Source organism: Medicago sativa, chromosome 5 (assembly GCF_051527215.1).
Source record: "Medicago sativa cultivar Bolivia chromosome 5, Bolivia_mono, whole genome shotgun sequence".
Classification (NCBI taxonomy): Eukaryota; Viridiplantae; Streptophyta; class Magnoliopsida; order Fabales; family Fabaceae; genus Medicago; species Medicago sativa.
In genome coordinates, this window is record NC_140753.1 from 25,196,702 (window position 1) to 25,210,840 (window position 14,139).

Sequence of the window (14,139 nt, forward strand, 5' to 3'; positions counted from 1 at the left end):
ATTGTTTTTACGGAATTTTATATACTGAAACTTTGTTTTTATTTTTTTTTACGGAATTACCCTTTATTTTCCTAATTTCTTTTCTAATTATGTGTAAATTTATCTATAATCTATAATAACTATTAATTAATACTTCCCTAAAAAAAAAACTATTATGCATTGCAACATTGCGTATGAGGCAGAAAAATACTTCTATTTTATTAAAAAAAAATATCCATTGCGGGGATGGGGCGGGGATACCGAAACCCGTCGGAGACAGAGATGAGATTCGATTTCTTATCCCCGTTGGGTATGGGTAGGGTAATGAGTAAATATATGGTAGTAGGGTATGAGGACGAGGAAGGTAAAGCATGTCCCCATCCGCCCCATTGACATGCCTAATTGTATATTCTAAATAATAGTGGGAGTAATTATAATATACACCCTCCGGTCACTAATATAAGCAAAAGTTTGATTTTTCGATTCATTCATTAAATAACGTATGTAGTCTATAATAATGCCTAATTGTAGTCTATTTCAATGTTTTTATTATTATCTTCATCTTTATCATTAATTTTATTGTAAATGCGTTTTGATGCATACTTTATTAGTATGAAAATACACGACAATTGTTTAACTTCAAGATCCTCTATTCTTCTTTGTTTGATTGGAAAAGCTGTTTTTTCTTTTTTCAAACAAGAAAAACTAATAATTTTTTTACAATGAAAGTAAAAGTAACATAAATTTTAGAAATTGCTTGGCTACACACTTTCACCCGGATTTGAACTCAGTAGTGTGTGAATTTCAAATGGTATTGAGATTGCTTTCAACCTGGTCTAATCGTGTTCAAATAGGCAAAAGGTGGATTCGTTGTGGTGGAGAGGCATTTCCTAAACTTGTGGTATTGTGAGGCATAGTCGAAATTGGTTCTTGGAGGGGGTTAGAAAAAAGACTGGGAACGGAAACGGGACACCTGTTTGGAATGAACATTGGTGTGGGAAGTTGGGAGGACGGTAGGTGGTGTTGGAAGATTAATTAATGGAGGAGACCATTCTTCATGGAAGTGATCTCTTCGGTGCAAATGTTGGTGATTGAAGATGCTTGGACTTGCCAAGTTTGATTCCAAAGGTATTTTTTTTTTGGTGAGTTTCAAGTATCTTCATTTTTGTTAAGTTATCTTCCCACCTTCTTTAGATGTGACAAAGTGCGAAAGTTTAGCTAAAGTGTGGGGTAGTTATGCTCCATCAAAAGTATTGGTGTCCTCTTGACAAGTGCTTTTAATCCGCCTTCCAACAAGAGAGAACCTCCTCAAGACGAGGGTGATTGATACCAGAAGCGAGGTGGGTTGTGTGTGGCGTGACGGGGTGGTAGAATCGAAGGATCATTTGTTTACCACATGTGAATTTCCAAGTAGTATTTATATGAAATCTTTAATTGGGTTGGGTCGGAAGTTGTGCTTCCGGGTAACATTACAACTTTGTTCGAAATCTTTGCATTATTGCCTCCGAAAGAAAAAGGGATAAAGTGAGTTTTGTTTATTTGACATAGAACAATTTAGTTAATTGAAGGCAAGGAACTATAAGATTTTGAATGGTAAAATTTCCAACACGCCAAAGGTGGTCGATGGTATAAAACAGGTATATTGGAGTTTGTTTTTGGAAATGAATTTGGGGCCACCTTATTTTGCAATTTCCGCCTGGCTGGTATTCTGGGCCGCAAGGCGGCTTCCACAGGAGGAAAGTTGCGTTTTTCAGCCTCACAAGTGGTGGCAGGAGTATGTTTGGATAATGACGAGCTTTCCATATTACACTATGAGTCTGATTGGATAAATAACAAAATCAATCACTTATAAGATAAATGCTTATCATATAAGCTACTTTTATAGTCAAAAAGAAAATATACGCAAACTATTTCCTAGAAAGCTTATCAAGATTAGCTAAAAACGGCTTATAAGTATGTCATAAGCCGTTTTCACAAGTATATCTAAACCATATCAAGTGCTTATACCTAGAGGTAAGTCTAGATAAAATGTTAAAAAAATTAATGCACTCTAGGTGTATTAATGTACCACTATGCAAGCAATTCATAGGAATAAATTGTTCATAACCAAATTCAATTCTTGCATACAACACCATCATGATTGTCTCAAATAAGCAGTTCAATGGTGACTTAAGGGACAAGTTTTAAAGAGATAGGGAAAATACATGAATTTAGATAACAATTTCCAAACAAAAGTATCTCACATTCCTCTACTTAGGAACAGCAGCAGCTATAGCTAAGGCATACTCCACAAGTTTATCAGTTTCTGGTAGAATTCCCTTCACAGCAGGATCAACAGCAAAAGCTTCAGCCCATTTCACCAAAGCAGGAGTTTTTGTTTCATCAAAAGCCTTCTCTCCAGTAAATTTCTCTTTAACCCTCAACCAACTCAAATAGCATCCAAAAGCAATATCAACAAAGCCAATTTTCTCTCCTCCAAAAAAGTCCTTTCCTCCACTGCTCTTGTTCAACACATCTTCCAACCTCACAAGCACTTCTGCTAGTTCATCAAAATGTTTCTTCTTTGTCTCAATGTCTTGAGCAAATAAACCATTTCGTAGGGAATTGTACAGCTACTCTCCCAATTGCAAAAAATTGCACCAAAAATAGAGAAATAATATCATTGATTCAATATGATATAGTGGAAATGAATATTTATGTTAAAGTTTCATCACATTTTATAGTTTATATCGTAACTGAGCCATACAAAATTGACTTGTAAAGTGTGAATCATGAATATTAACAATAAATTTTATCAACTTCTGGTTTCCTTTTACTCTTATAAGATACAAAAATACACATATGTGTTTCAGATCTTCTTAGAACTAAAAGCACAATTTTTTTGTAAACTTAAGACAAATTTTTTTTTTTTTGTAGACTTAAAGAAGAATATTTTTTGTGAGAATAAGTGAAATATTTAGTGTTTACTAAATATGGAATAATCTAAAGATGGAATGTGCAAAGAGTAATGCAAAGAAATGTTTACTCTCGGATTAGAGTAATAATAGGAAGGAGAGTACATGAGAGGTTTATAATTGTTTGAAGTATTGTTCACTCAATTTTTAGCATGTACGTTACTATAAAATGTTCAGAAGTTTTGTATTTTAGATATCACAACAAAAACAAATAGAGTGTAACAAAATTCCCTCATACAAGTTTCTTGTTCTAGCTTAGTGCATATTTCATATTATTATAAGAAGCCAAAATTCCGCTGCGGCACCAACATTTTTCAATGACTAAACATGTTTTGACCCCTACGGTTACAATGGAACTTTGACATTAGCCGATTTAGGATTTATTCTTTAGGATATATTCAACTATTCAAGACCAGAATACAAATATTTGGACCTTCAATCAAATACACCGTTTTCTGGATTTAGTCTATCTATTTTTTTTTTTGTTTTTGTTTTGTTGCATTTCATAGTTGCAAATGTAAAAGATTTTGTTTCTTTTACCATGTTGACATGTTGTTATGTTCTGGCTCGTGCAACCTTTAATTATAGGGGTCTATCAATTGCAAATGGGGACAAAGTTAGAGGGTTGGAAAATGTTTTTTTTTAATAGGGGGTCAAAATTGCTACCATGACAAACATAGGGGGCCAAAAGTGCATTCAAACCTTAATTATATTAGAAGGTACCGTGTAGAATAATTGATTTTATTCCTTTCAATATGAGTGAAGGACCAATTTCTATATAAACAAATTTTAAAGGAATTAAAACAAAACAACAATAATAAAATAATTAAAAGCAAAATGAGATATATTAAAAATTTAAAAACCAATATATTTGGATTAATCCTAAAAATTTCACTAAGGTTAGTAAAATGAATAAGGAAAATAAATTAATACCTTATCATCGATGTAGGTAGCCCAAAATCTAGCACTGGCTCGATCATAAGCATTTGAAGGAAGGATTGAGGGAGTACCATTATTTTTCCAAACTTCATCAATATATTCAACTATTATTGCAGATTCACAAATGGCTTTATCTCCATGAATGAGAACTGGGATTTTTTTGTAAACAGGGTTGGACTGAAGAAACAAATCACTTTTGGAATTCAAGTTTTCTACAATGTTCTCATAATCCAAACCTTTGATTGAAAGGGCAATTTGTGCCCTCACTGCAAATGGACTGAACCAACCACCCAAAAGCTTTAAGTCATTTGTAGCCATCGCTTGGAATCAGAAATATTTTACTAGACGGGATATCTTTTTTTTTTTCTTCTTCTTGAAGGACTAGACAGGATATCTAGAGTCCTTTTAAGTTATGTGAAAGAAAATCGAGATAATAGATTTGCGGTAGGTATGCAAAAAAGTATATAAACTAGAGACAACAATGCATGTGTCATGTAATAATTGTAAGGTGGACCCAGCGGGTCTGTGTTGTCTATTACATATTCTAAGCAATAATTTTTTACTAATTTATTTATTTAAAGCAAAGGTGGGTGCATAAACCTCTCAAAAAAGAAAACCTCTCAGAAGAAAATATCCACAATACGATGAAATGAATGATATTTATATAATTATTTTATGATAATTTTTGAAAAATTCTCTTATGTTTGTATCATGTATTTCTCTATTTTTTTTCCTTTTCTCTTTCTATCATTGTTGGCATTGGCGGAGTCAGAAAATATGAATAGTGGGGGCACCATCATATATATATATATATATATATATATATTGAAAACATAAATATACATCACACTAAAATAAAGAATTTGCAAGAAAATGTAATTGCATTTTTTGATACTTCAACTATAGAGGGTGTAACACACCGAATCGAAGCGAAACAACACCAGTGCGCAACATTTTTTTATCAATAGAGTATGGTTTTCAAATGTCGAACGAAGTGAGTGTTTTAAGTTTCACTATTAACACAAATTTAAGCTCAACAAGACAACAAATTAATAAAATATGTTCCGTCTCAATACATTTATAAATAAGTTCTAAATTATAAAATATAAATGTATAAGATTGGAAATGTAAAATTAAAATTTACAATAGGGGGTTTAACTTTTAAAAATCAATAATGGAAGAAACTATAGGTGAGTGAAGTTTGTTGTTTGTATTGTATGTAGTGTTTGTGTTTCTTCAATGAAATTTTATTATAGATGTAAGACAACTAAAAGTGAGACAAAAACAAATGTCTGATTGTGAAAGTGTGTATACCATGTTGTATGTGAGTGCAATAGAGAAGTTTCTAACATGTGTAGGCTGCATGGTCAAAATTTCAACATATATAAACACATAGTACTAAATAATTTCACAAAACTTAGTGCAGGCATGTGCACCCACTAAGCTCTATGTGCCTCCGCCCCTGGTTGTTGGCCAATAGAAAGAGAGAAAAAGAAGGTTATTATAAAAATAATTACTAAATGGATGTACAAATATCTTTACTCAAATGGGAAAAAACATAAGTAATTATTCTATTCTTATTTTTTTTAATGATTTGATCTTTATACATCAATGTAAGGATTTTTTTTTTTTTTTTTTATATTGACCATTAAATAATAACTATTTTTAAACCTTATTGTTATCAAATATCATTAATTAAAACATTTCAATTATCAAATCACAAAACTACTTTGAACCCCAAGTCACTTGGTTAGAATTTGATGAAACATTAAGGTCTTCGTCTTTAACTCTTAACTTCCCCTTTCAAGAACTTTAGCAAATCAATATTCAATGTAGGGTACATACTTGTGGATTGGTTTGTAAGCTTAATGAAATTTTGTAGTAAGTGTACTAGTTCGTTGACAAGTAGTAAAATTTACAAAGTTCGTCTCACCAGAGATTGTGTAATTTCAACAGGGGGATGGAGATAAATAGATAGAGAGCGCCATATGTTGTAGACATGTCCTCATATTCCAATTTTGAGCCACATGTAGTCGTGTTTCAATTCAAAGACCCATGTATCCATACGCTATTCTCATTTCTCTCTCTTAGTGGTGGTAGTTTGTGTTCCTTGTTTACAACACATAGTTGTTAATCATTGTCAAGGGCGACCGTCCCCCTCCATGACTCGTATTAAATGTAAGCATTGTCGCCGTATGAGACATATATTATTCTTCAGTGTTGAAAACTTCGCAGGTGTCCTTCACGTCCTCTGATTGCTCTATCTGAGACAATTTTTACTACTGGTGCTCCTAAAGCTGATATGCCAAATTATGAACATTTTTTCTAAAGGCTAAAATTTTATTAAGACTCTCAGGGGCACACACTAGTAAATCATTTGCTTGTTATTTTTAGTCACATTCTCTTACCTCATGGGTTCTCGATTCAGGTGCATCTCATCGTATTACTGACAATAAGACTCTTTTCTCCTATCTCACCACATCTGGCTAATCACCTAGTATCGTCTTAGCCAGACCCGTTCTTGGGGAGGTGCAAATAGTTCAACCGAGTTGGGCCTCCAAAACTTATGGGCCTAAAACAATATTATACTCCAATACCCACCACTGCTTAAAAAAAATGTTCCCTAACTTCACTACTCAGACGCTGTTTCGTTCTTCCAACACCCATTCTTTCTTCTTCTAATTTCTCCCCGGACGCATTCCCTCCCAACCCCCATCTCTCAGCCGTGCGCCGCCACATACACCAGTCACCACCAACAATCTAACCCCATATAACCTGTAATTCTCCTTTCTTTGATTTTTATTGAACAATAAAAGGGGGATAAGGGAAAACGAAATTGAAGGTTAGTTTGAAAATTGCTCATTCTTTCTTATTTAATTGCTAATTACTTATTATTCAGCTGATTTCATTATATGATGAAATTTCACTCAAGCAAAACATGATAGAGCCACTTCAATTTGTTGTTACTTTTCTTTCCTTTTTATTTTTTTATTTTTTTATTTTTACAATTCAATATGTTGTTACTAGAAAATGATGATGCAATTTAATTCAATACATTTTATTGCTAATTTAAATTAGGGGTTAATTTTTACCATAAGAGTCGAGCCTCCAATTTTTTAGGGATGGTTGGTCCTGGTCTTAGCCAATGGTTCTGAAACACAGTCTCAAGGAATATGCACTATCCAAATTCTCGATTCTTTATCAATTACATCTGTCATTTATGTGCTTGGAAGTCCATTTAATTTAATTTCTATCAGTCGATTGACTCGTTCTCATGATAGTATTATCACCTTTACTAATGGCATTGTTTGTTTGCAGGATCAAATTTCCAGATGTAGATTGGTGTCTGATGTGTGTCAAATGGCCTTTATTGTCTCTCAAATTCATCCAAAACATGTCCCATCACAGATACACCTCTTATTATACATGCTTAGTTGGGTCACCCAAGTCTCCCCAAACTTCAAAGGTTGGTCCTTAGTCTTTCCAAATTATCTGATTTAGTTCACTTTGATGTTTAGGAAACAATGGAACTCCAGTCGAAAGGTAAATTCTGAGTGTTTAGATAAAGTATATGACATTGTAGAGCAAACTTGGAAAACGATGGAAATCCAGTGGAAAGACAAATCATGAGTGTTAATTAGATAAAGTATAAGATATTGCAGGACAAACCTGGGCAACCATGTAAATCCAGTTGAAAGGCAAATCCTGAGTGTCCAGTTAAAATGAATAATAATTATGTATAATATGGTAATATGGACTAATATGTATAGAAATCATTGTTGATTTGGTGATGTGTTTGATAGAAGTAAGAGATCTTGATTAGTAAACCGATGAGAGGATTTTTTTCTCCATGCCTAGTACACCAGACATGCCTATGTTACCGCGTCTTTATGCTCACTATGTTTGGGTGATGTTTTCAGGTTTAACTTGACATTGGAAAGCTGAGAAGTATGTCCAGACTACTTGCAACAGTTCAATGTAGAGTTTCTTTTTACCGGATCACAGTTAGAGTCATAGATTGAAAGTGGTTTTCTGTTGTATGAATTAGTCATATTTATATAAAGGTTGTATCAAAGACTTATAATATTCAAGGATTTTATCAATGAACAAATTTGTTTTATTAAATTTATCTTCATCTATAGTACCGAGCATCTTTCTGGCTGTTTCATTATTGAAGTTTTGGTGAGAAGAAATAGGACAAGAAATGAAGAAAAACAGGAGGATCAACCTCGGCCTAACTCGCGTTGCGTGCTACGAGCCACGTGTCGTGCCATAGAAGAAAATTATGAAGTGTTTCGTCACTGCTTAAGTCGTGTTGCAGACTATAAGATCGCGTCACGAGAGCTCGAAAAATTCAAAAGTGTTTTGTCATTGATTAAGCTGTGTTGTGAACTAAGAGCTCCACGTTGCAAAATTCAGTTATCTAATTATGGAGGTGCGAAGAGGAATAATTTCACTTATTTGAGTTATTAGGCTTATTTGGTTGACCCAAATGAGACATTAGGTTGCTTAGAAATTAAGTCAAAACAATATGCCTATAAATACAAGAGGCAAATAACACAAGAAAACATCCATCGGAAGAGAATAGAAGAAAAACTATAACATCTCAGACTGGTTTAAGGATTGCCAACTGACCCCACAAATCAACACAAGTCTTTTCAGAATTTTTATTTTTTTTACTCACGTGCACGCTTTATGGGAAACTTCCCAGAATGTCACCCATCCCAAAATTGCTCAAAGTCAAACATGCTTAACTGTGGGTTTCTGATTTGGGCTACCGAGAAGAAGATGCATCTTGTTGATATAGGTAGCACCAAACAATTCTTATAAGCCTTCCTTCAACCATGCAATCCTATACCTACATGGCATCAGGAACCCTATCATTCCGATGTGAATTTGATTGCTGAGAAGCTGCCAAGAGTCGTTCATTATCATGCCTTGTGCACCAGCAACCACTCCCCGTCCTCGTCAGCCTCGGACGTTACAAGTAACGACTATGCATCAAGATTCAACATGCTCAAACTTTTAATAGGCATAATAAAGTCACACATTTGTCTAGTTTGGGTGATTTTTTTTATGGTTTTAAGGTCACTATCTCATTTTTGCTCTTTGACTTTTGACAAATCCTTTACAAAACTTAAAAATAATAGAAATAAACTTGCTACTTTTACTCTAAAATGACTCTAAAAAGACATTAAGAACCCTATTTGATTTCCCATCATCATTACCTATGGAGAGCACTAGCGTCACAACCTGTTACTCTAAAATCATAAAATAGCTAATTCAATGTCTCTATTAAAGGATAATATAAAATCTGGACCCTGCTTATGCTTTAACACTAAAGTATGTATCCAAAATTTGAGCAAATAGTGATCAAGCATGTTATGAATACTTGATTGTAGAGCTGTCAAAACGGGCCGAGCCTGCCGGGCCGGCCTGCAAAAGCCCGAAAAAATGTAGGGTTTAGACATAAAAATTTGGGCCCGTTTAAAACTGGGCCTTTTTAGCCCGAGTCTGTTGTGGGCTAGCCCGACCGGGCCGAGGGTAGCCCGTTTATTTTATAACTATTTTTTAACATGATAATTTCCTACAGCCCAGCCCACCTGTATCATGTAAATTTTTTGTTCATATTTATTTTGTGCTTTTCTTTGTAAATTTTAAAACTATATGTCATTTTCTTTGAATGTATCAGAAAAATTAGTAAATTCACAACCCAGGTAATTAACTACTAGTTTACACCAGAAGCTATTAACCAATCTAAAAGTATAAAACCAATCATTTAACTCCTAATAAGCCTTGTCATTTTATTTTTATTTTTATTTGATTAACAAACTGAGGTGTTAATATCCTCTTATATAAGTTATAGGTCCTGGGTCATTTTAAATCTAGGCGATTAAGTTCCGAAACTATTACAGGAATACTTTTATTCCCTCCTAAGGCAATTGATGGGGAGAACCACACATAACAACACACCCATTTAAAGAATTACTATTATTGTGGATTTGTGTGTAATTGGCTAGCAATGTCCATTTTAATATGTAATATTAGACACATGACAAATTATCATTGGTAATTTGGGAAGTTTAGCATTGAATGGTATTTTTTATTGTAAATTTTTAATAAAAACTTTAAATAAACGGGCTGGCCCGAAAGCCCGTAGCCCGCAAAGGGCCGGGCTTGGACAAATATTTTTGAGCCCGTTTACCATCCAGGCCTTTTAGGCCCGGCCCGCCAAAGCCCGAGCCCGTCATGGGCCGGTCCGATGTGGGCCGGGTAGCCCGTTTTGACAGCTCTACTTGATTGTGACATGAAATAAGTTGGAGTATAGTTTCATATCAAAAGATTAAAAATGATTTTTCTTTGAAGGAAAAAGATTAAAAATGATTGTTCAGCATATATAGATTATTATTCGAAATGCTAAGATATACCGCGACCAATAAATTTCAATATTATTCTCTTGTGATCTTAATTTTCCCAGAATTTTAACCAAATTCAACTAGCTAGGAAATCTCGATTCAATATATGGTCCAAGTTCATAATGAATATATATTGTGTTACGGGTACCATAAGTATACTGTTTCCTAAAATTCCCCTGAATAATTTTTTTTTTGGATTTTGATGATTTTAATAAACAATATGTCACACTACAATAGGAATATTTCTCTCATATCACCAACGATTAATCTTCTTTCTAATGTCACACATCCCGACTATGTTCATTCTTGAGTGTGGTACAAACTAACTTTATGCATGACCAAATAAAGGTTCAAGTTTCTTTGTCCTTTGAACAAAATAATGTCTCTACTATATATAGAGCACCTACCATTCATTGTTTAACCAAGAAACAAGATAGTGAAGGATATATTTAGCTAAAAAATTATTTGTTGATATTCTCTTAGAGTTCCTCTGAATGCTTCATACAAGAGACAATCTATCCAATCTAAATGTGGTTCATTAGAAACATTAAGGATAGTTCTTGTTTTATGAAGTGTTTGGGGGAACTCCTAGAGTTGAATCAACACTACACATTAAGGGAACATGCATAGAGTTCATTTCATATTCAACATCATTGTGAATAGAGGTCTAATTGCAAATTTTTTGGGGTGAATTCTTGCTCTTAATTTTTCTTGCATAGGAAAATTGAGCACTCAAGGTAGCAAGATTCATTTTAGTATATGCATAATTGAACTAGCCTCAACATTGTTATGTCATAATTTCCCAATGCAGCCTAGAATACTCGGAGAGAAGTGTTTTATATTAATCAACTCTTGCATACAAGTCCATCACAAACAACTGTGTCAAGTAAGTAGTTCAAGTTGTGAATTTTGGGACAAGTTATAAGGAGAAAGTAAGGGAAAATAAGCAAATTTCAGCGTAGTCGGAAGCAGAGGTTAGCAAATGCTAAATCTAGATTGAAAAGAAAAAAGTTTGCAAGCGACAAACCTGTGAAAATAGGGTTCTAAAATCCACAAGAAATTGAAAAAACTCTCATAAATTTTATTAAATGAATAAAAACCGCCTATCTGGTTACAACTGAAGTGTTTAAATACTAAGGAAACCCTAATGAACCTAAAATCCGAAACAAAAAATAAAACAGAAACTATTAAAATTGGGCTGAAATATAATTAAGAAGGAAACCCTCTTACATCAAATTTAGAGAACAATTTTGAAACAAAAGTGATCCCACATTCATTTAGGTAGAATTCCTTTCACAGCAGGGTCAGCAGCAACCTGTTTTTGTAACAAAGATTTTGCATGCTCCATAAGTTTATCAGTTTCTGGTAGAATTCCCTTAACAGCAGGATCAGCAACAAAATATTCAGCCCATTTCACCAAAGATGGAGTTATAGCTTCATCAAATAAATTCTTTCCTACCATTTTCTCTAAGATCCTCAACCAGCCCAACAAGCACCCAAAAGCAATATCAACAAATCCAATCTTATCTCCTCCAAAAAAGACCTTTCCTTCACTGCACTTGTTGATCAGATCTTCCAACGTTGCAAACACTTCTTCCATTTGCTCAAAATATGTCTTCATTGTAACATCATCACGAGCAAATAGAACATTTCGCATGCAATCACACAACTACGCTCAAAAAAATACTTTAGCAAAATATATCATGTTGTCCTTTAAATTGTTTAATTGTATAATATTAGTCCTTCAATTTTCTTTATCCCAACTAGGTTTTTCTAGTCTTAAAATATACACGTCGTAGCTATTTTTCTTTAGTTTTTTTAACTCCATTAAAAAAGCTCATGTGGCTGCTGTTATGAATTATGATGGTTATGTGACAACTCCAAATAATCTTTAGTTTTTTTTAGGGAATCTTTAGTTAAAATTATATTTTTTTTTAATTAATTATTTATTAAACTATAAGATCTTCGTCTTTTTTCGTCCAATTTAGATAGCTTGGTAGGTGAGTTAAGTAACAATTGAAGGAGACGTCATAGCTTGGTATGGCAATGTCATACATTCTTCAACTTTTTTTTTTCAGTGATAAAATATATTATAATCCCCCTCTCGAAAAAATTATATTATAACCCTTATGGTTACATTGGGACTTGACAACCATTAGTTGATTTAAACCCTTCCTCTTTTAAGTTTAACTTGGGGTTTTGTCTGGTAGGCAATTGCCTTACTTGTGTTCTATATGAATCCCTAAAAAAATGTTCTAAAAATTATACTTTATTAAAATATATTAAAAATAGAAGGGTGTACTATTAGATCGGATCTATATTAGACAATCCTATATTTCTTGTTGTATCTTGCTAGTATTTTTTTTTCTTGCCCTCTTGTATTTTTCTATATTTTTTCAACACCATTTTTAGTTTATTGTTTGAACTCGAGTGCTCATTGTAATCTCTTTATTCTTTTGTTATGAGTTTCTATATACCTAAGCCATTATATCTTCTCTTTTGTTATTATTTTTAATGTAAAATTTGTCTTTTCTTACTGTTTTTAATTTGTTGAACTAGGGCTCCTGAGACACCGGCTAAAATGATTCTTAAAGAAAATAAACTCTAAATTCTAAGTTGTATTGTTTTTTTTCCTTCTTTTGATAGATAAATAAACTATACTGTAAGTAGGCAGGATTTATAAGTTCTAACTAATCTATGCGACTTCTCTAGCTAGTAGTCAACATGGTATTTGAATTAAGGTGAACATTTTGAAATTAAGTTTCCCTTAACAAATACTCAATAAAAGGGGAATAAAATATAAAAATTTCATTAAGGTGTAGTCATTGTAACATAAAATTTTCACTAAAAAGTAATACCTTGTCATCGATGTAGGCAACCCAAAATTTAGCAATGGCTCGATCATAAGCATTTGAAGGAAGGATTAAGGGAGTACAATTATTTTTCCAAACTTCATCAATATATTCAACTATAATTGCTGATTCACAAATGGCTTTATCTCCATGAATGAGAACTGGGATTTGTTTGTGTATGGGGTTGTACCGAAGAAGCAAATCACTTTTGGGATACAAGGTGTCTTCAATGTTCTCATAATTCACACCTTTGATGGTTAGGGCTATTTTTACCCTAGCTACAAATGGACTAAACCAAGAACCCAAAAGTTTCAAGTCATTTGTAGCCATTGCTAAAGAAGGGAAATTGTAGTTCTACAAGGATATGAAGTCCTTATATGGAAAGAAAAGTAAGTTCAAGAGACAAGATATTAACTATTAAACTATGAACAATTATCATTTCAAAAACAAAACTATTAACAACTTGCGTAATAACCCTTAAAAAAAAACTTGTGTAATAAATTAATAAATTCAAGGTGGCACCAGTATTGGTACCTTGTCAGGGCTCGATGCCATTTTTTGTGTTTGTCGTTAGTCTAAAAATGTGTATAGATAGATATATATGTGGCAATAAGTATTCCGTCTGGATCTATATTGTAATAATCCGAACATCTATTTATTTTATTTTTCTAATTTTTTACATTTGTCTGATTAATTCCATTTAAAAATAGACTAATACAAGTCGATCATATGAAGAACAAACTTCTACGTGTTGATAGACTTGACACTTTGTGGAGTGGTATGGAGGAGCGTACCACATGAACTTTATTATACATTCAGGTCACATGAGCTCCGCCTTCAGTATGTCTAGCTCAGCTTGATCGTTCAGATCACATGAGCTCCACTTTCACCATGCTTAACTCAACTTGAACACTCAGGTCGTATGAGATCCACCTCCAACATGCCTAACTCAGCTTGATCGTCCAGGCCACATGAGCTCCACTTTCACCATTTATGGGC

At 33.4% G+C, this 14,139-nt stretch overlaps 2 protein-coding genes and 1 long non-coding RNA gene across 3 annotated transcripts; 1 reads left to right on the forward strand and 2 right to left on the reverse strand.

Moving 5' to 3' along the window:
• Positions 1-2,061: 2,061 nt before the first annotated feature.
• LOC146921289 (glutathione S-transferase U18-like) lies at positions 2,062-4,259 on the reverse strand. Its single transcript, XM_085714719.1, has 2 exons — positions 3,867-4,259; positions 2,062-2,591 (listed from the first exon to the last, which is right to left on the reverse strand). The coding sequence occupies exons 1-2, from the start codon at positions 4,188-4,190 to the stop codon at positions 2,229-2,231; spliced, it is 687 nt and encodes a 228-aa protein (XP_085570845.1). The 5' UTR covers positions 4,191-4,259; the 3' UTR covers positions 2,062-2,228.
• A 2,253-nt stretch (positions 4,260-6,512) lies between these two features.
• On the forward strand, positions 6,513-7,997 carry LOC146921290 (uncharacterized). Its single transcript, XR_015012066.1, has 3 exons — positions 6,513-6,714; positions 7,191-7,338; positions 7,793-7,997. It is a non-coding gene; the product is annotated as an uncharacterized LOC146921290 (long non-coding RNA).
• A 3,496-nt stretch (positions 7,998-11,493) lies between these two features.
• On the reverse strand, positions 11,494-13,557 carry LOC146921291 (glutathione S-transferase U18-like). The gene is made up of 2 exons (XM_085714718.1): positions 13,147-13,557; positions 11,494-11,957 (listed from the first exon to the last, which is right to left on the reverse strand). The coding sequence occupies exons 1-2, from the start codon at positions 13,468-13,470 to the stop codon at positions 11,562-11,564; spliced, it is 720 nt and encodes a 239-aa protein (XP_085570844.1). The 5' UTR covers positions 13,471-13,557; the 3' UTR covers positions 11,494-11,561.
• Between the last annotated feature and the right edge of the window lie 582 nt (positions 13,558-14,139).

Coding starts and splice junctions, on each gene's coding strand:
- LOC146921289 (XM_085714719.1), bottom strand. CDS start 4,190: ATGGCTACAAATGACTTAAAGCTTTTGGGTGGTTGGTTCAGTCCATTT. Junction 2,592..3,866: donor CTACCTACATCGATGATAAG/GTATTAATTTAT, acceptor TTGGGAGAGTAG/CTGTACAATTCCCTACGAAA.
- LOC146921291 (XM_085714718.1), bottom strand. CDS start 13,470: ATGGCTACAAATGACTTGAAACTTTTGGGTTCTTGGTTTAGTCCATTT. Junction 11,958..13,146: donor TTGCCTACATCGATGACAAG/GTATTACTTTTT, acceptor TTTTGAGCGTAG/TTGTGTGATTGCATGCGAAA.